The following is a 27,977-nucleotide window of genomic DNA, read 5'->3' on the forward strand; positions in this document are numbered from 1 at the left end:
GCCCGCATAACCTCACTAGCTCTCTAAAATGCGCAGTCCCCCTCAAAACTGCTTAGGCTTTGAGCATTAAGTCATATTCATGCATTTTCTGCTGTATTTGTGAGGGAGGATGATTTTTACAAACAGGACAATCTTTGAAATAAATAGTTAATTGATTATGAAAAGCTGACCTTTGAGAACAAAGCTACTTAAGTCCTTTGTAATTAAGACTTAAATGCATTTGAATGCACCAGATAAGGGCAAATTAGTCTCCCTGTTGTTAAACTTCGTACTTCGCATAATTAGCTTGAAATTTATGTGAAATTCACTTTCATGAACCTTAATTAGGAAACTATTGATTCGTTTAATTGTCCCAATGCTAAATCAAGTGAAATGTGCTCTGTTGTGGGACAGCTAAGAAAAATACACACTTATGGTCACACACACACACACAGTATTTTTAGTCAAAATCAAGGCAATGAAATTATATTTGTTTTTATCCTTTCATTTCTTTTGACACACCTTTACATGTCATCTCATGTTAACATTTTCCTTTGACCCAACTTTGGTCTGAAGGAATAAGACAAACACATGGACAGCAGTTCCAGTAAGAATACATCCCGTTTCAAAACCGGTTTGGGACTCGAGAGCCGTTGAATACATTTTTTTTTTCTATAACAGTTCTAATATTGCGCATTATAGGTTAAATATCTATGATCTAGCCGGTTCATGTTAAGAAGAGGGAGTACGCTCCTACATTTTGATCAGAAGCAAACTGCTAAGTACCGGTATTCAGACACATGTCAGTTTGCATCATTTGAACTACAGTATATAAAAGGGAGGTGGTACATTTGTAATCTTTGTGAACAGCTACAATAAGGAAAACCATTTCAAAGAGGCAAATTGTGACGTGGAAGCTACATAGATGTTTATATCATAGGTAAAATGGAAAAGTTCCAATCGTGGTAAGAATGATACAGACATGTTCGTTTTATACTATCAAGTCTCGAGGGTCTGTTTGCCCTTGTGGCCAGTCACACCACATACATTCTGAGAGTAAAATTCAAAGGTGTGACAGGGAATCAGGAATAGTACTTGGGGAAGGAGAGTCCACACGTTCCTGACCCAGACAGAGCCCGCCAACTCTATCGTGGTCACAAATTTGACGATAATCTAGATCTGATGTGATGTGGTTCAGTTTCTGGGAGACTGATTATTGAATCCTTCTTGGGCAGTCCTGAATCCAAGCTGGGTCTCATCTGAGGAAGGGAGGCAGGAGGAAATGCACCTACAGACATTTGATGGGGTAGTGCAATTCTGGGTGGGATACTTCCTCTAAGACCAGCAGGGCCTGGGAGGTTCTGAGGGGGACCGATGGAAGTGGATGAGACCCTGGTGGACTGGGGAGGGCTTGGGGCAGCTGGCTGCACCATGTCATGGGGTAAGGATGGCTGGGAGGCGGATAGGGCTCGGACATCCTGGCTTAGAGTGCTCCTGGGGACTGGTGGTCGATGTGTGGGACTGGGGACGTGTTGCTGTACAAGGGATAACTGGGAGCCCGAGGGTGCACCCGGGGGGCTAGAACCATACTGGAACGTTCGACCAGTATTTGCCAGAGGACTGTGGACAGGTGTGCTTGCAAGGGCAGAGGCGAGGGCTAAGGTGGAGTACTGGGAACCTGGGGGCGTCTGGCTCTGGACCACCTGGAAGCGCCGCACCATGCGGGGAGACTGGACAGCCCCAGAACCCACTGGAGGGTTGTCCATCTGGGGACAGAAGCTCATGGCAACAGCCTGCTGAAGGCTAGCAATGGCAGAACTTGTAGAGGGTTGACTAGAAGGTGCAAACATGTTCCCATGAGTTGAAGGAGTCACAGACATGGCCCTGGGCCTTTGCATGTCCCCTTGTTTAACCTGTTTAACCATTTCCCGATCGTACTTCACAATCTCCTGGATCATCTCGTTCTCACGGTTGTTGAAGACGCCAGAGTTAAGATCGTGTTGTACTTTGTGTATCAGGATGGAGTTCTTCTTGCCTGAAAGGTACAGATTACGGTCAGTTATAGCTTTGTCTGTGTACCTTAGATCAAGCATTTAACAGAAATATCTGTAACTAGGTAGGAACACTGCAGTAATAATAATAATACCAACAACCTAAATGTTTATTTCTTATTACAGTGAATCTATTACACTCTACTCCATTAGGCTACTTAGTAATTGTCAGACACAGTGAAGCACTGGCTCAATCTGAAACGACGTAATACACTTAATCTTTGTCTCATTTTCCAGGTGAAGTGATTATATGGTGCTAAAGAGTAATGCAAATTTGCTAGACTTGCACGATGTGGAGAAAGGATGGATTATAGTGGTTAACTAAACAATTAGTCCAGGGGTGTCGAATCCTGCTCCTGGATCAAGCAAAGTTTAGCTGTATTCCCAATTAAACATCTGAAGCACCAAAAAAAAAAACCTAAGTGTGTTGGAGCTAAACTCTGCAGGAAAGTGGTCCTCCAGGAGGAGGATGGGACACTTATGAATTAGTTGATTATTGAGGTTGTCTAGAATGATGCTGTGTCAAGGAAAAAATAGTCCAAGTTTTAAGAACACTATTATGTTCTAATGCACTGCACTACCTCTTGCTGTTTTTGAAAACAATAGCGTATCTTATCTAAATGCCTCTAAGAAACGTGTCCATTCGGGGTAAAGTGAACCCCAAACCAGCAAAAAAATGTGGTTTTGCACACCTCTAGTATTGTCTCTTGGTTCAACTGTGTTGACTGAACTTCTTCAGATGGATGTTTGTACTTTACTCAGTGGATTCCTGTTGTTTTTTTCTGATGACTGTTTTTTTAGACTGGTGGGTCAACCAGTTCTCTGTGAACAACAAGCCCCAGAGCCCTGCTGAGATTTCCAGTGAGAGGGAAGCTATAATGTCTGGCACTGGTGTCGTTGTGCTGAGTCACAGCACGGCTAACACTAACTTGCAACGTGGCGCGTGCCTATCACCTGCACCCTGCTGCTAACGAGACAATTTGCACAGCTCCTGCTGACAGGGCCCCAACATCGCCTTCAATTTCTCTCACCTCCGTCTCCAGTACCACATACAAATAACACTGAGAACTATCACTCGTGGTTTGAGCATGAAATTTCACCAAGCTGTCTTCCACATCTACAGTTACGTGCTGCGTATCACGCAATGTTTGGTACAGATTTATGGCATTCATCATATTTAGAGCTGAAATTTTCTGTTCAGTTTGCAGTCCTAAAACCCATGAGAATGAGCATCTTCAGCATTACTGGCATTTTCATGTTGTGGGGAATATCAGAATTTAATTTATATGTACAAAAAAAAAGTTAACATTATTTGAAGAGGCTTTTACTTTGTTGTACAACATAAAACCATACCTCAAAAGGTGAATTTTGAAACCATTGTGAGCTAACAATTTGTATTGCTATTATGTAACAACTTGTATGTTTAAAGCACACAATGGTTTCAAATTTCACGTTTCAGATATGAATGATTTTTAATTTATGTTTTAAGAACAAAACGTGAAATTCTCTTCAAGTAATCTTAACAGACCTTATTTCAGAACATATTTATTTAAAAACCCATAGGAAATTACTGAGGTAACCTGTGGCGAATTAACCCTCCGGTAAGCCTACAATTTGACATCATGACTGAACCTCTCTATTCCCATAGTAAATAAACAACTGAGTCACATCTGATGTTCATAAAATTAACAGCCAACATTGACGTTAAGCGACTGCAGCAGGTCATTGACTGTGAGACTGTGGTAGCGGATGTTCGTCTACAAAGCGTCAGTGGTCTAAACTCCTCTGTGAGCTGAACTGATCATTTATGGAATCTGGCTGCCATGGCAACAGCAGTGAGTGGGGTGGCTGTATGGCCAATATGTAAACAACTAAGGTGGTCATGTGACAGGAAGTGACATCAGCAGCCAACACGGACCTTGGGAGATATGGAAAGAGGCTGCTGAGAGGAGTGAGAAGGGCAGGTGGTCTGCCTCTATTGGCAAATTACGTGTTTATGTGCTTGGGACACAAGCCAAAGATGGCAAAACAATCGTGTTGAAGACAAACAAATTTTGGAGGGGACACAAATCTACCCACAGATGTGAGCAATGGATATCCAAACACATGAATTCTGGGATGTGTACCAGTAATGCCTCTAATACAGGTAAATACACCTTCACAAAATCCACTGGGGGAGTACTATAGTATTACCATGGTTCTTTTTTTAGAAGCACAATGATACGTAGTAATGCTACTGATTTTACTCTTCTAGGCAACTTACCTATTCGATCAAGGCGGTCAATGGCTACCGTCTCAAATGCTCTCCTCATCATTGGATACTCCTCCAGTACTTCATTGAAGGTGTCCACAGAGAGTGAATATAGTCGGCAGTAGGTGTCTGCCCGCACACTGGCGGTTCGTCTTCCACGGGTCAACAGGCAGATCTCTGAAAATTGACAGGGCATATCATGGTTGTGGTTCCAGAATCTCAGTTGGTCTTAGTTGGTTTTATTTGGGTCAAGTTGGGAGACCAGATAAGACGAGCAAACCACTGAAGGCTGGCTGTACCTAATTAAAAAATCCCTTTTTTAAACCAATCTAATTGTTTGCTGGTCTTAGTTAGTTTTAGATAGGTCTTTAGTACTTGTCAAGCTGGGAGACCAACTAAGACCAGTGAAGGCTGGCTGGGTGTGATTAAATTAATGTCAGGCTGGACCAGATTGCTGGTTTTAGTGGTTTCTGACACCGGCCATTTGGGAGACCAGCTGAACACCAACTTGACCATGCCAGAAGACCAAGATTAGATACTGTTTAGCTGGTTTGGCCTGTCGGCCATCTGCTCTCCTAGTCTGACCAGTGGACAAAGGCCAAAAAAAAAAAAGACAGACCTGACCAGCTTGACCATGTGTTTGTTTTGGAATGTTGAAATGGGTAATCAAAAAATCATTGGAACTAATGTTTACCTGTGAATAGTATCCCAAATGTCAACATAATAGTCATCATAATTAAGTTTATCTGTCGTTTCTCTTTCTTCTTGAAAGAACACAGCTAAATTTCTCCACCACTGGAGCTGAAACCTGAAAACGAAACTGTAGAGGACCTGTCAGTTTGCTTTGTCTCCTGACTATGTCTCTTCTCTCTGAGAGAAAGGTCAAGCTCAGCATTATGAAGAGGTAAGATCCTGTCACTGACTGAAAAGGCTCTATCTACACACACACACACACACACACACAGTCAAAAAAGGATGCTTAGCATTTGGGATCTGCCCAGTTGAAAATGTGGCCACAATTCAAAGTGAATGTTGGCACAGCTCACTCTCATTGAAGTTGCTGTGCCCCTCGTCCCTGTAGAGTGGATACAACTCCACTGGGGATTCAAGTGGATGTTGCCTGTCATAAAAAAAACCAATAAATCTTTAATTCTGAGTAACATTTGGATTTTAATAAAGGCCTTTGAGATAAAAGACTTAACCTTCTGTACAATTAAACAGTTGTTCAATTAATAATACTGAATATTTAGTTATATTTGGTCAGAACTATGAAGTTTTCCAACAGAATTAAGTTTTATAAAGAGAAACGTCCTAGGGTTGCTTGGCTGCAGGGGTTGAAAAGCATTGGATTCTTCTGTGAATCGGTCAGCATTTCTTCACTACAATGTAGAACAGCAGCAGTTCGAATGCCGCACTTTCACACTGTTGGCTGTAGGGTTTTGCAAACACTGTATTGGACATTTATTAATATTGGTAAATGTAAATGTACACTGGTAAATCAAAGTGGGCTTTTATCATACCCCAAAAGTGGACTGACTTTTGTAGGCAAATTTATGTTTTGTATTGTTTTTACAATTATTTTACTTAAATCACTTTTTAAATCAATTTTAAATCAACACAAAAATACTGATTAAGAATGTGTTCTTTTTTGCATTGATTATTGTATTTCATTAAAATGAGTATAATTTAAATAAGTAATGTTGTGGACTTTGTGTTTTCCTCTAGTTCTCCAGCTGTTTCTGGTACAGCTCATTTGGCCTTTGAAGGTTTTTTTTTTTTTTGGCCACGTCCCTTATTGACAAGCCTATGTAAAGATGGCACATACAGCATCTCGCAGTACTGCATGTGACATTTTTTCAAATTCTAGGGCTCAAAAACTATGCAGTGATTGGCTGATAACTGTACATCTTTTACAGCCAGTTTTGATTATTAAAAAACTTTGATGATTAAGACATGAATTCTCTATTAACAAGGGCACTGGTATGAAAGCTGGAGAATGATGAGCACTAGCAAGTAAGACAATGGGCTAGAATGAACAATACAACTGAACCAGAACTTATGCACCTCTAATAATAACCCTGCAAAAACAGCAGTCTGCCAAAAATCACATCTTCACAACATGCCCAGTTTAGGTTGACATATCCCAGCATGCAAAACTGAGCTGTCAGATCTTCGATGAAGTGCCTCCTTCACCACAAGTGTGGAGATCAAATTTAGCTCCAGTTTATAGTCATTACGTTAAAAACATGCAATAATAATAATTCATTACATTTATATAGCGCTTTTCTAGGCACTCAAAGCGCTTTACATTGTCAGGGAGTATCTCCTCATCCACCACCAGTGTGCAGCATCCACCTGGATGCTATCACAAACCTCCATGTTTTTCACGGCCCAAAAGTAAATGAAAAGAATTAATGGAAAGTGCTTGCTATCAAGGGTTTTCTCATATAACTTTAAACATCTACATAGTCTATATGTAGTCTATTCAGTGTATCATTTATTATATATAAAGCTCAGCCGAGGAGATTAATGATGATTTCTCATTTCTGTAAGCTGTTAAGAAACATGGTCACTGCACGTGCTTAATGTATCTATGTTCCACTCTTATGAACACAGCCAAATGCAGTTTTAAAAGTCTTATGGTTGCTTAAATTGAATACAGTATGTAGCATCTACAATGGTTTATGCTATTAACTGAATCAAATGGCCATGCTATTCTCATGGTAACCTCAAGTACCAAGTCAAGAGAAGCTTTTATGGTTCTATGGTTAATGGGTGTTATTTGGCACAATTAACCCTAAAAAATGTCACTTTTTTTAACTATCCCTTTAAGAAATGAATATGTAAAAAATGCATTGCATTTGAATACTATGAACAGAATATGGGGGTTTTATTTACTGAAGCATGTTAAAAAGCAGAGATGCTGTGATCAGTATAGAATACCATGACAAATCAGTCTGGCATTATGAATAAGCCCCTCTCATTCATGCATTGTAAAAGGTACAGTGTAATTGTTTTTGGCCAAGGAATCTCTGTATATGTAATTATAAATTGCTCTGCCATTGCTGTTCTGCTCCACTAATTAGGTGTTATTAATTGGCCACATTTGTTCTTTATCTGTGGCCCTCCTTCAGTGCCCCTGGCTCCTGGTATATTCGCAGCCTCAGTGAACTCTCCTCCTTGCCCCTCCCAGACCGTGCCCTAAAGACTCTGGAAAAAGCGCTGTCTTTTTTCTGGATCACCAACGCAAGCCCCTCGAAGGGGGCGGCATCTTAAATGGGACAAAGCTCGCTGGAGGGAGAACCTAAGGAGTCATGTTCAAATGTCAGTAGTATTTATCACTGTATTCCAGTGCAAGTGAGCAGTTTAGGGTTTCAGATGGAGCAACGATATGATTTTAAGCTTTTAAATGTAAATTTTTTCAAGTCTTCAGTTTGAACACAAAACAGTGAAGGCTTCATCAAAAATAGTAAAGGAGTGTGTACAGTAGGATTCCTATTGGAATTCTAACTTGGAAACTTTTAAGTATTTTGTTTTTTACATAATTTATTTATGGGACTTTTACTTTGAAATTGCATTTAAATATATGCTAACAGCAGTTTAGCTTAAAAAAACATTTGGCTGTAAGTAATTTACAACTTTATTGCAATATGATTGGATTTGATATGATTATTTGAAAATGACAAAGTGATTTAATTGACTTAAGTGATTTATTTCTTTGATTAGGGAATGTAAAAATGCAGTATGTTAATTATCATAATCAAGTATAATAGTAAAACTGATACTTTTTTCTTTGATTATTACAGTTTTACTGCCTTCCTTTTGAAATTATTATTATTTAAAAATAATAATAAAAAATTATTCTTGGGACTTTTACTATGTAGTTGCATATTAGTGTGTGTTACCCAGCTGTCACAACAATGTAAACTTACAAAAAGTTAGCCTTGGAAAAACATTCAGCTGCAAGTAATTATCAACTTCATTGGAATATGATTTAAGTTTGTTATGATTATTTGAATATAATGAGTAATTTAGTTGACTTAATTTCAATGATTTTTATTGTTCAGGACCGGTATGATTTGGGTAAACTCATACTCCTACAGGCTTTTTTGTTCTTTAAAAACTGAAATTCTACTGCCTTTGGAAATTTGGAAGTTTTAATGTTTTGTTCTTCTGTACTTCTTAGTGTTTTGGTTTGTATTCATTTTATTTTCTGTTGTGACTTTTATTTTGACATTGTAATATGTTCTAACAGGATGTCAAAACACGACAACAACAGTTTAACCTTACACAGTTTATCCATTTGGCTCTAAGTATATTGTAATTATAATGTTCAAACTGATTAGTATGTTTCTAAATGAATAAGATGGTCTTTCTGTGTTTATTACCCCCAAAGTAGGAGCCGTCAGAGAGCTTCATGCCGATATTCCCTTTGGTCAGGATGCTGACTACGCCATGCTGAATGAAGTACATCTTCTTGCCGATGGTTCCTTCACGGATGATGTAATCTCCTGGTTGGAAGACCTCGAAGCGGAGCTTAGTTAACATTGCTGTCACAAAGTTGGGATCTGCGTTGGCGAACAGCGGCATGGACGCCACCAGCTTCCGGCAGTTGAAGTTGACTATTTCCTGGAGGTGCAGAAGTTAGTTTACTGTCAGTTTGAAGGCAAGTTATCAGTTGTGTATTGTTTTCTATTGCTAAATGGTACCTCTCGTAACGGCTCATTCAGTTCTTCCAAAATGCTTTCCTCGTCAAACATCTTGCCCTGGTATCTGTGCTCATAGTAATCGTGGATCTTCTGCCGGAAGTCGGCTGGAAGTTTGTGGAAAGACATGTACTGCTCAACTTGCTTGTACTAAGAAGAAAAAAGGACACGTTATGTTAGCTGACATTTCAGCACACACTTTTGACCCAAAATTTCCAACCACCAACATGTGGGTTGCCCATCTGAATCCCATGTGGCCTCTTTTGTGGAGACGTGATATGCTGACAGGGATCACTATATACAGATTAAAGTAAACAATTAAACATCCAGGCTTGTTTTCCTGTATGGGCGTTCCTGCCATATTAGGAAACATCAAGGGAAGTTTTTACTGTGGATGTCATAGGCTAAAGAGCACATGATAATATGATGTTCCCAAAGCAGGAAGAGTATGATGAAACGGATGATAAGCTCTATTCATAGCACAGCATATGTAGTTAACCTTCTCTCTGCATCATCGTTTGTGTTGTGATGGCTTTCTGGTTTGTGTTACAGGAATATACAGTACATTTATCGCATTAAATTGGTTTTGGCTATGTATGTTTTATAGAAATTAGATTAGATAAAACAAATTGTACATTTATGGATGTTTCAAAAGCATATTATAGACTTACCACACAACTGCCATTAGTTTTTAATTAACAACATTTATACTCTGAAACCAATAAGAGATGATTTTTAACATGTATTTTCCATATGATTCGATTTGTTCATGAATTTTGTCTTTAAAAACTGCATAACTCAGTATTTAATGTAGATTAAAACATATCTTGAACTAACTTAAAAACATTTTTAAAGAAATATTATTTTTATGCCCTGCCAAAAGGAAAAGGTTTGTTTTAAAAAGGGGCTTATTCTTTAAGGTTTCATTGCTGTGTCCAACACTTAAGCCCTGTTCACACCAAGAACGATAACTATAAAGATAACGATAAAGATATAGTTCTAAAAATCGTTCTCAATATTAAAGAATAGCAGAGTCCACACCACAACTATAATGATAAAGGCACAGAGAAACGATATCGTTGGAATCACTTTCAGAACGATTTTTTCCAGCTGACGAACGATAAAAATATTGACAGCCAATCAGATTCAATCCTGCTGTCACGAGCTTGAGAATTTAAAGCGGCAGACGAGTGTGCGCTTAGAATAAACAGACGATATCGTTCACTGGTGTGGACGCTAATATCGTTATCTTTATAGTTATCTTTATAGTTATCGTTCTTGGTGTGAACGGGCCTTTAACATAAATTGACATAATTTTTTTTAAGTCTTCAGTTTGAACACAAAACAGTGAAGGCTTCGTCAAAAATAGTAAAGGAATGTGTACAGTAGGATTCCTATTGGAATTCTAACTTGGAACCTTTTAAGTATTTTGTTTTTTTACATAATTTATTCATGGGACTTTTACTTTGAAATTTCATTTAAATATATGCTAACAGCAGTTTAGCCTTAAAAACATTTGACTAAGTAATTTACAACTTTATTGCAATATGATTGGGTTTGATATGATTATTTGAAAATGACAAGTGATTTAATTGACTTAAGTGATGTATTTCTTTGATTAGGGAATGTAAAAATGCAGTATGTTAATTATCATAATCAAGTATAATAGTAAAACTGATACTTTTTTTCTTTGATTATTACAGTTTTACTGCCTTCCTTTGGAAATTATTATTATTTAAAAACAACAATAAAAATTTATTCTTGGGACTTTTACTTTGTAGTTGCATATTAATGTGTGTTACCCAGCTGTCACATCAATGTAAACTTACAAAAAGTTAGCCTTGGAAAAACATTCTTCTGCAAGTAATTTACAACTTTATTGGAATATGATTTAAGTTTGTTATGATTATTTGAATATAATGAGTAATTTAGTTGACTTAATTTCAGTGATTTTTATTGTTCAGGACAGGTATGATTTGGGTAAACTCAAATTCCTACAGGCTTTTTTGTTCTTTAAAAACTGAAATTCTACTGCCTTCTAATGTTTTAATCTACATTAAATACTGAGTTATGCATTTTTTAAAGACAACATTTTTTGTCAAGATCTTCAGTTATTTATGAAAACATTTTAAAAAACAGAAAAATTGTCTTTATCTTGAGTGTCATCTTCCTGTGTGTGTGTGAGAGATAGATAGATAGATAGATAGATAGATTTCAAAGACAAATTTCAACCATGGTTGACAATAAAGATGTATTGTATTGTATTGTATTGTAGATAGATAGATAGATTTTAAGCGTTGTGAGGTGAAGTTAAGGTTATTTTGATGTCTCGTCACTAACGCAGTCAAGATCTCACATTCCATCAAACACTTATTACCAAGGAGGGAGGCTATTTACAGTATAGTGGTGTGCTAAATTTAAACCTTATTTCAAAAGCAGTGTTAAAGGTGAGACAGTCTTATGCAGCCTCTCAGACCTCATATTCCAACATAACTCAACTATAGTGGGTCATGTGCACACCAGGATAATGACGTGGGGGAAGGGTGATGCTCCTTAGTGACCTCCAAGTTGGATGGATGGTGTTGGTAGGAAAAGGCATGTGGATAATGACTGTCGGTATGTGCGTGGTGACATATGCTCGGCTTGACAAGCCTCGGGTCGATCCTCGAGCTACTAACAGGGTGCAGTCTGCTGCACTTGTTAGTGACAGGTGCTGTCTGTTTTACAGGCCATTGTATAGAGGGATTCTGTAAGTATTTTCACTAATTATTGGTGTTTGCTAAAGAAAGAATCACAGTTACTATTAGTCATATTTATGGCCAGGGATTTTTAAAACACTTTAACTGTTTTTGGACCCCACTGACTTTCATTGTATGGACAATAACAGTTCTTCAGAATATCTTCTTTTGTGTTCCACAGAAGAAAGAAAGTCATACATATTTGGAATGACATGAGGGTGAGTAAAGGATTACAATATGCATTTGTGAGTGAACTATACTATAAAAAGTATTGAACTTCCCGCGTGCATGCTAAAAACTATAGCAGTGCCGTAGCAAATAAACATCATCTTCACAATATATAAAGAACAATTATTGGTATGTACTGTACATGGGCTCCATTTTTAAATTAAAGAACCCAGAAACCAAGACGATCCAGAACATCCCAAAATGGTGGTGATAAACATGGTTCTTAAGTGGTTGTACCTTTGCCAGACCAAAGAAAAGGGGTTGAGAGGAAAAAAGATATGTAGCAATAGATCTCCAAGCAGTTGTCATTATATTTGCAGCATATTCTTCAACAGATCTGACTAGATGTTGCAGAAAAAACACTTTGTTCTTTCATTCTTGAATGATCTGATTAGATAACAATGAGCATATTCTGTAGAAAGCATTAATAGTCGTGAAATTAGATGGATGAAATCACTAATCCTCGAGAACATAACTGAAGGTTTAAAATGCATATAATATAAATAAAGCATACAATTCCTGTCAGATGCAGATATATACGTTATATACAACTGACGTGGCATGTGTTAGCATGCACACCGTTACTCATCGTGCCGTTGGCAGTGGGTGGGGAATCATGGGAAGTGCAGTGACTGACTTTAATTAGCTCAGAGTGGAAATCCCTATCATAAACCCATTTCATGAAAACCTTTTGTTTCGGTAATCCAGCCCAAATCCTAATCTAATTCAATCTTAATTAATTACAATTGGATAAGGGATTTATGCAATCGCACACAACCGAAAGAAACAACCAGGGGGGTACCAGCATGCGATTTTCACTTTCCACCTTCTATTTCTTTCTGCGTGTAGTAATAGCACAATGCTAATTGCAACAGGCAAATAACTGTGAATAAGACACATCTGTAATGAGCCTAATTTACATACAAAGGATGTACTAAAAAACATGAATTCATTTAAATACTGAAGGTTTACAATGCAATAGTTTTGCAAATCCTTAGTAATTTCCCCCAGAATTTATTCAGACTGTCTAACATTGACAAAACCATGATTAAACACTCCGTATTATGAGAAAGTACCACAAATGCCCGTGTTTACTTGCACACCAACATTTAGCTGCCTCCAAATAACAGTGCCTGCTTGTCTCGTCAAGCTCGACAAACTCTGTAATTTACGTTTTGTCCCTTTCGATCAAGGAAGTCTATTTTCTCCTCTCTTTGGTTCATTCAATCAGCCTTGAAGTAAGACAAGGTGTTAAGCTGAAATGTGAAGACATTTACTTGGACCTTGTTGCAATCACTGTTTGAGTCTCCTGTTATGTACAGCCAAGGTCTGTGTATTAGCACTGAAAACACTTCAGGAAAGTTTTAATTGCACCAGGTCAATTAAATGAAGGAAGGAAGAATGAAAGGTAGGCAGGAAAGTTTGTGGCTGTGACAGGACAGGGTTAGCATTAGCTTAGCGCCAATTAGATAAGCTACACATCTGGTGACCTACACTAAAACCGCTGGATAGGTAGATGATCAGATTAACTTTCGTAAGCTTCCTAACAGAAGTCATCAAAGAAGTGATGCAGTGTTGCATAATATAGTAGACATAATCATCTTTGTCCTTCCAATATGGCTGAACTGACATATACTGACATCAAAATTCTTAACAGTTAAACTGAAAAAAAAAATTTGTGTTTCAGGAAGTCCACAGGTTTTTTTTTTTTTTAACAGGACAGGCAGTTTATCTTCCATCAGTGACATAAAGGGATGATATATTTCCCATGACCATCTGCCAAAGCATCAAGGTCATCGTAGTCACCAAAGAGGGGGGTGAAAGCCTGTGAACCGTATTTCAAGCTTTCGTTCCATATGGACATTGAGTCCATCAGCAGATACATTTATACCATAGGTATCCAATGGCAACTAGGATTAAGATGGTTTACTGTTAGGTAATAACCAACGAGATGTGAGACGCTACAGTCTCAACGATAAGGTTGTAATTCTTCTGTACACTCATCAGAATGACTAAGAACTGTAATATATTATTCAAATGGTTTCCAAACATGATGTTACTAACAGTCAATATATTTTCTTGTGTACAGTTCATGTTGTAGACAAAGCTGTGATCAATATTCTAACATACTGATCTAAGCAGAGACCAATGCGTAATGGTCGATTGATACAGCTCGATCTGTACATCTCAGCAGGCCTGTACGTGCAACCACAATTCCCCGGGGTGCAGTAATGTTGAGAGTTGACAGAAACTGATCTGAGACTTTTGTTGTTCTACTCCATGTGAGCATTTGTTAGAGGCTGGACCTGAACAGGTGCTTGAAAGTCAATGGTAAGCAATGTAATGCTTGTTATGTAATGGCTAATGTCCCGTTCATCTGTCGTTGTCTGGCAATCCATTGGTTTCCACATAGCAGGGGAGATGGACATGTGATGGGACAACGGGGGATCTACACAGGGACATTGTGCTGTTTGTTCATCAGGTTGCAAAGGTGTGAGAAATGTTTTTGTCTGTAAAGAAGGGATTTTCAACTACACTCAAAAATGTCTTAGGCAAACTTCTGCTAAACTTTCTTTCCTATGCATTTTGCAATGGCTTTTATGTGTAAATATATTCCCGCTATTCTAAACACGCAAACACTCAAGGACCACCATCACAGCAATCCACTTCTTCCTTTCCACCAGTGAGATCCCCTTGATCTCAAATATGCTCAAAAATCATCAACTACTTAATGTGTAGTTTGGCACAAAGGAACATCATGTTTATTTTAGATCATGAGGGCAAAACCAATCTCATATGGGTCCTTTATCTCATGCAAAGAATGGCTTTTGTTGGTATCTTTAGCACATTCTACTCCTCTGCTGCCATAGTGGCTCTGTTATCTGACGGAAAGCAGCTCTGTAGCTAGTGATTAATGAAGAGGAAAGTCTGCCGCCTGAGGCGAGATTTGATGAGCTCCACTGAAAGTCCCTTTGGGATTCTCTGCATTACATCATTGCTTCAAACGTTGTCATAATATAGGTGTGTTTAAAGTAGAATTAGAGGTATGCACTTAATAATGACTAACTGGAATACATTAAAATGCATTTTAATACCTTTAAATGTGCTTTATGTTAAAATAATTCCCATCCCAGTTTGATGTGCAGAAGCAACTATAAATAAGCAATTTGTAGGTGGACTTTCCAAAGCTTGTAAGTACTGTGGTAAACTTTTGGCTTAACCAATGGCATGAGAAAACTTTGAGCGAACAAAGGAAGACATGGGTGTGCCGGAAAGAGTGGTAGGACGGTTTGGGATAGTCGGTTTCAGAAGTCTTAACCCTCCTTCATTTTAAAACAGAATTTGATTGCTGATAAACTTAAAGATCTGATTCAGTTCTGTCAATCTAACTGCTCTACCGCATTTCCTGTAGAAGAAATTTCTGACCCTTTTGTCTGGCTTGTCTATGTTACTGTCAGATGTGTAATTTAAGAACACGCACACCTTTTTACTCAGGGGGGTGTCAAATTTCTTTGAAATACATTCTCCCAAAACATTCTTTTCTTTTAAAGCACATGGCAATAACAAAATGATTTTCTATATTCAGGAAAAATTTGGTTCCAAAAGGGTCTGCTCAATGGAATCATGCCGTGATTAGGAATCAAAGAAGACCGAATTACAGCAGTGGGAGGGACTGACAACTGATCAGATGAAAGGGAGACCAGATTGCGGAGAATACCCAGAATCCTCAGCCGTAGGAATAGTTGGCCTGAGCAGTTTCATCCTCTCAAACAGACGATAGGTACCGACTTTGATCTGGCAAGATCAAACAAACGGTGACACATAAGAAGGTCATCTGCAGGTGTTTCAGTGTGTGTGTGTGTGTGTGTGTGTGTCTGGAGCGTAGTACCCACCTTCTCCTGGTACTGGCGCCGGGAAGAGTCCAGCGACTGTATGAGGGCGGTGGCGTGGCCAATGAACATGGCATAGCAGGTGGCTCCCACGATCATACTCAGCATGGTCAACCAGATATCAGACATACTCTCAGGGGCCTGGCGTCCGTACCCAATACACAGCATATGGCTCATGGCCTTGAACAGGGCAAAGGAGTACAGCTCACTCCAGGAGTCGTTCTGCAAATTCGGATGTGAGAAAGTGATAAACAGAAAAAGAAAGAGAGACTCTGATTACTTCATCAGCACTAGATACACTCTCGTGAGCATGACTTCCTCTGGACGCTAATCCTCAAGTCAAAACCTTGGCTCATGAGGGGTATAGATTTACAAATCCCTATCAAAGGCATCTTGCCAATTACTTTGGATAGCTATGTGCACCCCGGACCTGTGATAGATTAATTATTCCATCACTCCGTCTGTCATTTAAAGTCAGTTAATGGGACCGCACTGTTTATTGTTCAGCCGGGCTCTTGTTATAATGTCTTTCCTCCCCTTGCAAGAATCTGCATAAGACCTCAGCTTCTACGCTAAGGTGCCTCGTCTCTCCTCATAAGCGACTGATTATTCAGGACTGACCTGATGGGTCCCTGTGAAAAGTGGTTAACCTGATTTGCATTCACTTCGAGCAGGGTTTAGACAAGGCTATGAAAATCCTGAATCAAAGTCAAGGAGGCCACGGGTGACTTTGAATGACGAAGTGTGGGAAGAGTTGGTGGTGAAAATGGAAAAAGAGGGTGATGGGTAATCAGTGGAATTAGTTTGTGGAGATGGGTCGAGAAGTGGCTTACTAGGGTTGTGATGGAGGAAGCCTCTGTTGAGGGCAGGTTGCACCTGGCTGTTATCACCAACTGGCAGGTTGGGTGCAAAGACAGGCTACAGTGCACATGGAGTGCAAGTGTCATGGAGAAATAAGAAATAGAAATGTGTTCACAGACTCAGCTACACAGTCACAATGTGTTGCTGCTACCCCAACAATCCTGTCAAGTTCAGATGCAAACAAGGCAGACAAGACATCGTCTGGAGTCTAACCTTTTATTTGAGTAACTGCAAAGCTTGGCAGTGTAAAAAGCATGCAGTGTGTCAGAGAGATTTGTTTGCTTAGTTCATGTCTGCTTTCCATCTCTGTTACATGTCTGCCTTCCAAGGCTTCCAGGAATACCCTGAAGAACAATTTTCTTCTGGGTTAACTGGAACATCTAAGCACACAGATAAACAATTAAACATCTAATGAACACACACTGCTTAAATTCTACATTATATATTTCATCCCTCCTGACACATGCATGGAAAAGAAACAAATGTAATTAAAACTTATTTTGTTGATGTTCATTCTTAAATTAATTGGAGTCACACCTTCCACAGCGAGACTGATTTCTCTGGGGGGGGGGGGGGGGGGTGGCAGTGCCATGCTTCTCAGAGAAGACAATGCAAATGAATGCAATGAAAGCTATCGCATAGCCTCAAAACATTCACCATTAAACACCCCAACACGTGTTCTACATTCTGTGAATAAACAGGCATCACAAATTATTTCCTTTTCTATGCTTTTATGGAAAAAATTAGGAAATGTTTAATGCTGCATAATCTGTTTTAGCAGACATGCACTGTAGTGCTGCTAGCATGATTTGGAATGAGTTATATTAAAGATTAGCACAAGAGAGCCCTTTACTGTGCATTTACTGTGAATGTGTAGATGAAGATAGGCCGTGTTGAGTCTATCTGCATGTGTCTCTGCACGTCTGGGGGATGCTTATCTGAACTTTGAATGGCTGCTCAAGCATGCAGAGCTCATAAGCAACACTCTTGAAAACGCACACGTGAGCATGTACTTGTGAATCGCACGTGCTTTATTTGTCATTCTAACTGTGCACGGATGGATTTGATGATGTTAGGTCATGGATCACAGGGCACAGCTGGATCAAAAGGGATCAAAGGGTGTATTTCAGTGCATTCAACTATCAGTGCTGGGAAACACGGGAGCAGGTGAATTGCGGCTGAACCATCTGTAACTCATTTATGTCCATTTAAGTCAAAATGGAATTTTAATTTGATGTGTGTGATTTTGATGAGTCTAGGCTTACATTAATGATCTCAGATGGGGGTTTTTTTCAACCACGATTTTTTTAGGGTCTTACCCTGGATATCTGCAAACAGGAAGGAGGCAAGTATGTGTAAGTTTGTTTTGGATTGGATTGAATAGTTTTATTGTATTCTAACAAATGAAGGAAGGTTTGTAAATTGTCTAGTGTTTTATAGCACTTCTGCTGAAGCTTAACAACACCTCAGAGTGTGTCTCACAGGCTTCATTACCGCACAAAGAAGGGCCTATTGAGAGACCAAGCGGACACTTGAAATAATGAGACAGATCGTTTAACGCTGCGTCTTTCATTTCAAGCAATCTGCCTTTTGAAAGCTGCTGACCTTTATTGCTAAGCATTGGCAGCGACTAGAATGACTGCACTCAAAAACTATTGTAACAAAAGCCGATTAGAAACCTGTCTCAATGTCACATGATCTCTTACAAGTGACAGCATATAAAGAGTGTATTTAAATATAAAGGACGGACAGGCAGGGAAACCCTAAATAATCAGCATTTATCAGAGTTCTATCTCACGAGTTTGTCAACTTTTCCATTGGTAAATTCAGTTTGATGAAAAGTGTTATACTTTTCATTCCAAGCTGGTTGAAGACAATTCACAAACTATCACCAGTGGTTTATACTAAAGTTTAAAACAAGCCAGCCTTTGGTTGTCAGTGGCGTTCAGCCCACATGTGAATCCCCAGATAACCCAAGTATAAATCATACTCTCAGTTAAGTTGCCTGACGCTGCACACACTTTACCGAGTAAGAGTTCATGATCACTTACTGTATACATCAGTGTAGCAAATGTCCAAACAGTGTCTCATCTTCAGACTAGACTTAACAGCAGGGAGAACTTCTAGAACAGATGGATGATGGTGAGAAGTGAGGGAGGGGTGACTCAAAGTGCCTGGCAGACTTGGGAACGTGAGAAGAGCAGGTGATGGAGTCAGCTCCCCAGTGCGCCTATGTGATTAACACTGTCAAACACTGATGACATCAGTGGAAGTTTTAGCTTTGTGATTTGATTATTGTGTGGAATTGTTCAAGCATAATTCGAGGACTCAGAGTGACCTTCTACAGAGCCATTTGCTGAGTCCAAGATTCAGTTCCTGGACTCAGCAAATGGTTCATTCCAATTTGTGTGTAACTGTAGATAATGATACCTAAACTTTGGCCTACATAACCTACTGAGAATTTGCTATTTGGGAGAGTTTAGGAACACTTGGAGTGATCGAAACCAAGGTAAGTTGGAAGGTAAGACTTACCACCATCTTGTTAAGAGACACCCAACAGTCCGAAGGGAAGTCCTGCAACATGGGCACCAAAAACTGCAGACAGCCATCCCAGTGGCACAGAAGCAGCATCATGCCAATTAGATTGAAGATGCGCATCACTGCACTGGCCAGGTCATAGGTCATATGAAAGATCTGTCGTTCAAGATAAGAGAAGTATTACATTTGAGTAGCAAGGGAAGGGCTCTCTTGGACAAACTGGAACATATTAAATTATCAGAACTCCACAGGTAATCCGTCTTCGCATACTGAAGGACAAACTTTTTCATTTTTTGAGGGATTCTTTTGACAAGGTACTATTTCAAAACCCTTTTGACCTGTAGATTATTTGTGACCTCTAGATGTGTGAATAGGAGCATATTGAAACCAGGTTTGCCAAAGCTTTATGTAATGAGTACAGTACATCCTACAAACTTCATCCCGTCAGATTAGATTCAATACAGAACATGTCTGTGAATGATGAAAGTAATGTGCCAAGCTGATACCATGTTCTTCCTGATGGGACTAAGAAAGACTGGAGAGTGGAGAATGTGTCTCTTGGAGACAGCCGTGTGTGCAGTTTTTTTGTGGTTACAAAGTAGAGAGGATAGCTATTAGAGACCGTTCTGGAGCCAGTCCAGGATAATGCCTTTTGTGGTTGTGTGAGACAGTGTCAACACTTTCTTCCCATACCAGAAACAAGGCTTGTCACACCTGAGAAAAGCCAAGTGCCCCAAATAGCAACTAGGCCGAAATAAGCGATAGAAAGCGACAAGAAGAGACACTACTCTGGCTGGTGTTGTAAAGTTCTTAGTCGGCGTGGGTTGTTTTTTCTAGCTTGAGAAGAAGCAGCACATGGAACAGGATCTTAAAACTGAGACAATGCAAAACACAAAACTGACTGGAGACTAATATTTGAAGAGTAGCGTCTGGAGCTCTTAAGTGGTCAGTAGTTAAGGCTGTTTGTTTAGTATATCATTGTTGCCGTGCAGTTCTTGAAAGCCTCTTTGATCAGGGTCACTGGTCTCAAAGTAATGTGGAAGCACTTATGGGTCTCATTGCACCGCCATTTGAACTTCTTGAAATTAATGATCCATACCAAATATAAGTACTCCGTTGTCTTCTGGCATGCATGATCACCTGGTAAGGGGATTGTCAAACATCAGCAGACCAATGTCCTCATGAAAACACTGGCTTGTGCAATCCTGTTTGCTTGTGTCTGTACAATATGATCGCCAGGAATGATTTTTAAGTATTTTTTTCATTATTTTCATGTGAACCATGGTTGGTGGTTGGTGGATATATATATATATATATATATATATATATATATATATATATATATATATATATATATACATATATACATATTTGTTGTCTTAACCATTGAAATACATCAATTGATATATTTTAAATTGTTTCATATCACATTATACAACCAAAGCTATAAATGGTCAATTGAAACATCTTTGTGTTTTAGTTAGCATGCAGTTAGCTAACTTTAACTAAGGGTTAAAGTATTCAACTAAATTATAAATGATCAATGGTTAGACCAAACATCTAAACATTGTGCTTTGGGTTTTTAGTTTCTTTGTGTTTTTAGCAAGGTTATGATTGGCCTGATTGCTTAGCATAGCTTTCACTATTATCTTTACCATTTGCTTTACCATGCTGTTTGAAAGCTAACTATTAGCCTGATAGGTTAGCATTTTTTTAACAAAATTAAAAATGGTCAATCGAAACATTTTTTGCTTTGAGTTTATAGTTTTTTTTTTTTGTGTTTGTTTGTTTTTAGGCAAGTTAACACTCAGCCTAATAGTTTAAAATAGCATTCACCACTTGTTAATCTATTCTTTACGTAGTCTTGTTAACAGAAGGCAAACAATAAAAGCCTTTTGATTAGCTAGCACACAATATGGCCATGCTATTGTGGCTAATAAAATGCTTTTCTTGATGACATGTTTACATACAGTGCAAAATTAGGGTAATGGGCAAAAAATCTATGTGTGCCGTAGGGGGGGTTTGCTAGCTCTTTATGAACTTTCCCTGATAAAAGAACACAGTTTAAAGCATTTACATCCCCTACACATTATCAGGTTAAGGTTTAGCACTGTAAGAGTGTGTATGTAAATGTTTTGACCTATAAATGGGATTCACAACTTGGTCATATCTTTCAGGTGGTCTAACTCATGCTTTGTCCCTGCTTGAGTAATCAAGAGCTATAAGGGGGCCAAACAGTGTGGAGTGGATGTGGCACTGCTGTGCAAGGTTGATTCAGTAATTGAGGGCCATGCCTGGCTCACATTACCACTATGCAATCAGCAGCATAATTGTCCCATTTAGTGGTGAAAAGAACACATAAAACTGAATCATCAGTCAGCTCAACCGCAGGCAAATCGTCACGTCTCTGTCACTCTGAACAGCTGGCTCTCTATGTAATCATCTGAAATGTTCCCAATGTCGGCTGTCATTTTAATGTTAATGCACTGAATTGTTTTTACAATTGTGGTCAGTCAGTTGCTGTTATTAACGTTTATGGTGGTTAATTAATCCAGGCTACGTTAATTAGCCTGTGCACCTAATTACTAACCCACAGAAAAAAACACCTAGAATGCAGCATCAGAAATCAGTGAAAAGCACCATTGATCACATTCTGCCTCTCGCAATTGTAAACAAGAAAAGTGACGTCAATAGGTAAACATCTGCGGTATATTGTATTTTTACTGTGCAAAATAAATTTTCTGTTTGCATAAAATATTTGGATGACCAGCTACATCTGCCAAAATCAGCAGTATTATAACGGAGCTTGTTATGTGGAAGACTGTATCCCACAATGTGCTCAGACTTCTATTTTCAGTGTGACATTTGAACCATATATCATATATTTTATGATATTTACGAGATTAAAAATTACTTTAGCATTGCTAGTTACAAGAACATAATATCTGATGTGATTTTCAACATGTGTCTTGAGTTATTATTTTGACACCAGGTATACTCTGATAAAGACAATGTGTATAATATGTTTCGCTGGCTTGGCCTGGACCTAGTGGCTTGGATTTATCAATTGTTTTTAAGTTAGCGATGTTAGTTGCAATCGTCCCATGAACGAAAATGTCTTATAATAGGGCAGTTAGCGAGATAAAGTAATATTATTCAAATGGCGGCCACCATGATGCAACTTACTCATAATTTTGAATGAGAAAAAATGCTTAGGGTGTATTCACACCTGTCTTGTTTGGTTCGATTGAATCAAACTCAAGTTCGTTTCCCCCCTTGGTGCGGATCTTTTGGGCAGGTGTGAATACAGCAAGTTTCTGGTTCACTTGCAAAAAGGGCAGTGTGAAAGCGAACCGCACCAAATAAAAAAAAAATCAACATTGTATTTGGTCCGGACCAAAGCAAGTGAACTAGTGGACTTTCCTAGTGTGAATACACCCTTAATGAATTTGAATCAAGTTAAATGTGTTTCAGTTTCTTCCCAGTGTCACAATTTGAAAAATCCTGACTTCAACAATGAAGGCAAACAGTAATGGTGCCCATCTTACCTCTTCCCATTGATGGATATAACGAATCAGTCTGGACAGTCTAAGAAGTCGCAGTAAACTGAGGATCTTGGTGAAACGCACAATCCGCAATGCTCTGGCCGTCTTGTAAACCTCAGAGTCGATGCCTTTCTCTACGATTAGAAAGATATAATCCACCGGAATGGATGAGACAAAGTCCACCACAAACCACGTCTTCAGGTACTTCTTCTTGATCTTTTGAGGGTCCAGTATTATCTCTGTGTTTTCTTCGTAGACTATGCCTGTACGGAAGTTTAGTACCAGGTCCATGAGGAAGAACGTGTCGGATACTACGTTGAAGATAATCCAAGGGGTGGTGGTTTCCTCCTTGAAGAAGGCGATGCCCACAGGAATGATAATCAAGTTGCCCACCATAAACATTAGCATTGTGAAATCCCAGTAGAACCTGTGTGGATTAAATTATTAAAAAATTAAATTAATAAATCAATTGACAGGACATATGCTTAAATGCATGCACACAAATGCCACAGAATATTATATGTAAACATTATTTTATTTTATTTACAGATCACATTTATGTGACAACAACAACAACAGGCATTCGGTGTCTCAAACTAAATGTCTGGTATAAAATATATTGACATTAGACAACATTTGTAACTTATCACAGTCCTCAAGGTAGAGTTTTGTGCATTAATTAATTATTAAGTGTGTTATTTTATTAATATTAATATAATATTGCAGATTGTTGCAGTATGTCGGTCTTTTTTTTATGTATCTGGTATAAAAGGCACACCCTTACAATAAAAAAAAGAGATTCAGTGCACTTCATGCATTTGGTGAGACAGGGATACACCCATAAATAACCCTTGACAAACACGCTGCACATGCACGAGAGGAGAGAGGCGATACGGGAGTAATAAAACAGCATTCGTTTGATATAGTGTCTTGGTTGAGATCAATATTGTGAAATATTGTACCACTAACTATTAGTCACCTCAACCTATGCAAGGTCATCACAAGGACGTTGAGAAACGGATAGAGGGGACAAAACAGGATGATCTGGCTTATTTTTGAGATCTTGAGAATGTGAATTAAGGTTTAAATGGGAAATTAGGTTCTAAGTAGGTTCTCTTAAGGTGTATCAGTGATTTATTGATTATTTATGGTGACGTGACGCCGAGCTGTCTGTGGTACTGAAAGCAAAACTTCTGAAGTGATCATAACTGAGCTTTATCAAGCAAATAATGTAGCTATAGCTGCTGTGTTCTATTCACATTTAAATGCAGTGCTCAGTTTGTCTTCTCTCTGAAAATAATAATAGATCACCGGCCTGCACTGCAATGTGTGTTTATAAATAAATACGAAGACTAGCTTGAACAAATCCATAATGTATTTCTTTTTTTTTTAATTCATGCACAATGAAAAAAAATGTGCATGAGTGCACATTAACACAATGACAAGAATGCGTAAACGCATGGATGAGGCATTGCAACCTCATAATGATGCTGATCTCGGGGGAAAAAAGGACAGTTTTTTTCCTGAGTCTTTTCTTTTATGAGACAGAGCACTTAGCTTTTATTATCTAAAATATTTAATTAAACACTGAACTGAGTATCTTAAAAAAGAATGATTTTTTTTTTATTTCTTCTTATAATAATAATAATAATTATTGGCATTATTATGGATCCATTTCAGTAGCAACCTATGTGTTTAGCATCAAGAGAACATACTTTTGTTTTGTATTTTCACGTTCTTAAATTTGTTTTATAATAATTAGTCCTTTATATAGTTTATCATTTAATTTATACCATTTATCATTTAAGTATTTCTGTCTTTTTATGTTTTTATACTTTATATTAATTATTATTTTACTTGCCGTTGCAATCCTTGGTCTTGTTTAATGTTATGATTCTGAGGTTTTAATGTTATATAATAATAATAATAATAAATTATTTTATTCATTATTTAATTTTTTGTTTTATTACAATTATTTTTTTGTTTTGTTTTTAATGATACTTATAATACTGAACTGAACTTTTTTATTTTATTGTTTATATTTATTTGTTGTTTTATTATTTTATGACTTTTATTCTCATCTCATAATGAATGGCTATTACATAAAAAGTTATTGTTTGCATAGAATGAGTTGTTTCCTGTTGAATGCACAGTGGTGTTCTAACACTGTTGAGTGTTATTCTTTGGAGACCCACCAAATGAAAAATACTGGCCAAACCAATTATGGGCCTGTCTTTAATCAAAAGTGCATTAGCTACTGCTTAAATTGAGGTAACGATCTTGTATATAAGCCTTTATTGGAGGTTACTTGATATAAAATTAACCTGTTTGTCAGTGTATTTGAGGAACACCCTCTTGGCTCCGTGTCCTGGGAGATCATTAAGCACAGACCACAAAGGAGACTATTTGATTCAAAGTGTTTGCTGGGAAAACAACAAACAAACCATTGAACTATATCATTGAGCTGTAGCAATAAACAAGCACTCCACTTTTTAACCACAGTTAAAAATCACTGGTGATGAATCTCAATAGGAAGGTTTTATTCCCACTGTTTTTATTGCATTTCATTCCAGACATTTTTCTGAGAGGCTGAGGGGATCATTTCTGAACTTTGAAGTAAGTGTCCTGTTTCCCATTGCAGTTTATTCAGCTTTTGCGCAAAAGTATTTCCATAAATGTTCTGGTAAATTACACACACCTGTTGACATGAAACAGCTTTAGAGAAGCTGTTGTACATTGGCCATCAATGATTAATCTCAGTTTACCAAAAATCTAATTAATGTGAAGTCCTAATCCTTATTACGAATTATAATTAGTAATGTGCATTGTGCGTGTTTGATATTCAGGCCTATGGGCTGTTCCATGGAAAGGATGCCTTTTGTTTCCCTCATCAGCGTATGTGAATAATGTCACAAAGCTAATGTCAACTAGTACTCTGTTGTTACAGGCGTTTTTTAAACATCAAGAAAAATTTTATAAGTTTATTTTTATTAAATTAAATTTGATCTTTTATTATTTTATTGTATTTATTTAAATAAAAACTTGTATTTTGTATTTCTTTATTTTCTGTTAATTTATTCTGTCAACTGTTACCCCACCCCCTTTAATTTAAATCAATTTTTTAAAAACTGTCATAATTATGTGCTACCTTGTTTGTTAATCACTTCATATTAAAATGTTACATTTGTTAACAGGGGATATCTGAAATAGTCAAACCTGTTACTGTGATTTTGTACAATAAACAGCTCTGAACACTGGAAATTTGTGGAAAAAATAAATACAAATCTCAGCATTAAATTCTCCTTTTAATAATTCACGACCTAGAGCAAAAAGGCTAAACAAACTTTAAAATGTCAAATCTGTTACTTTTTTAAAGGTATAATGACAACTCTGTTACTTTTTTTTTTTATCTAATTTTATCTAAGGTATAATAAGTAAGTGCCTCCTTGTTTGTAAATTACTTTATCATAAAATGTTACATTTGTCACAAGGGGACGAACATAGTCAACCCTGTTACCACGATTTTGCACAGTACAGTTGAATACTGAACGCTAGATATTTGTAAAATAAATGAATAAAAATATCAGCATTAAATTCTCTTTCTAATAAACACCTTGTTTTGGCTAAACAAACTTTAAAATGTGAACTGTTACTTTTTTTTCAAAAGTATAATGGCATCATAAGTGCCTCCTTGTTTGTTAATTTATCTTAAAATGTTTGTCAGTAGGGGTCGATCTTAAATAGTCAGCCCTGTTACCATGATTTTGTACAGTAAACAGCTGATTATTGAACACTGAATATTTGTGAATGAATAAATATCAGCATTAATGTATCTTTCTAATGAACACCTTGTAAAAGTGTTAAGACCTTGGTTAAATGGTTAAATACATTTTAAAGTGTCAACTCAGTTACTTTTTTAAAAGGTAAATTTTTTTTATTATTATTTATTAGCTTGATATGCGTTTTTAAATGCAATTTACTTTGTCTAGCAAAATCTTATTTTACAGTTTTTAACCAGAAAAGGCACTCATTTTTTATTGTTTTCAAACATGAGCATCTGCAGCCAGGTATTGAGTCTCCACTGGTGCCACTCCATCATCCCTACCTGAAATCACTGTATGGATGAATAATCCAATTGCCAGCGGATTTGACTCGTTCCTGTTCCTTCTCCACTGCTTTTTGGCTTCCAAACATACGCAGTGAGAATTTGTTGACCCCGGGCTGTAACATGGAGCTAAACTGCCTCTGCATACAAGTTTGATTGTCCCTGGCTTCCGCATCATCTGCCGTGATCTGGCCATCCTCAGACTTGGGAAAGCTGACAGAATTGCCCGGCTGCTGCTGCTGGTTCGAGGTCGGTCCGTGGGCCGGTGGAGCACTGGAGAAGGAAACTCTGGAGTCCTTCTTGTCAGCGGGAGGAGCAGCGGCGGTCGGGGCAGAAGTGACCGAGCCGTCCATGCTGGAGGTGCTGGAGTGACATGCAGATGCTGGGAAGCCTCCACCTGTCTGCTTCTCCTGCTTGGAGAGGGTTGGGGGCAAGCTCTCGTCTCTTCGACAGTCTCCGTTGATAACGCATCTTATTCCGGTGCCATCCTCGCCGTCAAACCCGCTCTTGTCCCTGGAAACATCTCCGTGGCAGAGGAGCGCGGTGGATTCCGTGCTGCGTCCAGAGGAGACGGAGGCTAAGTCCTTGTTGTTGGAGATCCTGCTCGCCGCTGCCGTTGCTCCCCCTCCTGGCGTTACATTCTTCATCTTGGAAGAAGAGTCAAGGATGTCGCCCCTGAGCGTCTCTTTGTGGTCTTCATCGCCGTCCTCCGCCTCGTCCATGATGGCGTTGCTTTGATATGAATCCTAACGCATCCAGATTGCGAAAGCGCAGACGTGGACAGTTGCCTACAGTCCTTTACTCCGCGTCCCAATGTCACCAGACAACTACACCAGTCGCGTTGCTATGGCTGCACTTGTTCACTCCCTTACCCTTACCTGGTAGCACATCACAAGCTCCGTGTTCCTCTGTGCTCATTTAATGAATGGAGTCAGGAATTAAACTGTGTCAAGGATAAATCAGTGGAAAATAGGCCGAGATGCGCTATATTATGCGAGTCTCGGTGTTAAATATGCAAATGTAGGTTAGTGGTGTATAATAGTATGATTCATTATTCAGCTGCACATTTCTAAACGATGATGATA

General features: G+C 38.3%; 1 protein-coding gene across 1 annotated transcript; it reads right to left on the reverse strand.

Annotated features, from left to right (window-relative positions):
• Positions 1 to 242: 242 nt before the first annotated feature.
• On the reverse strand, positions 243 to 27,708 carry hcn2b (hyperpolarization activated cyclic nucleotide-gated potassium channel 2b). The gene is made up of 8 exons (XM_016527070.1): positions 26,893 to 27,708; positions 22,791 to 23,214; positions 19,237 to 19,398; positions 15,847 to 16,065; positions 8,991 to 9,137; positions 8,670 to 8,910; positions 4,294 to 4,458; positions 243 to 2,014 (listed from the first exon to the last, which is right to left on the reverse strand). The coding sequence occupies exons 1-8, from the start codon at positions 27,612 to 27,614 to the stop codon at positions 1,134 to 1,136; spliced, it is 2,961 nt and encodes a 986-aa protein (XP_016382556.1). The 5' UTR covers positions 27,615 to 27,708; the 3' UTR covers positions 243 to 1,133.
• Positions 27,709 to 27,977: the final 269 nt, after the last annotated feature.

The sequence above is a fragment of the Sinocyclocheilus rhinocerous genome, unplaced genomic scaffold, assembly GCF_001515625.1.
Source record: "Sinocyclocheilus rhinocerous isolate Xijiao unplaced genomic scaffold, SAMN03320098_v1.1 scaffold1294, whole genome shotgun sequence".
Taxonomy (NCBI): domain Eukaryota; kingdom Metazoa; phylum Chordata; class Actinopteri; order Cypriniformes; family Cyprinidae; genus Sinocyclocheilus; species Sinocyclocheilus rhinocerous.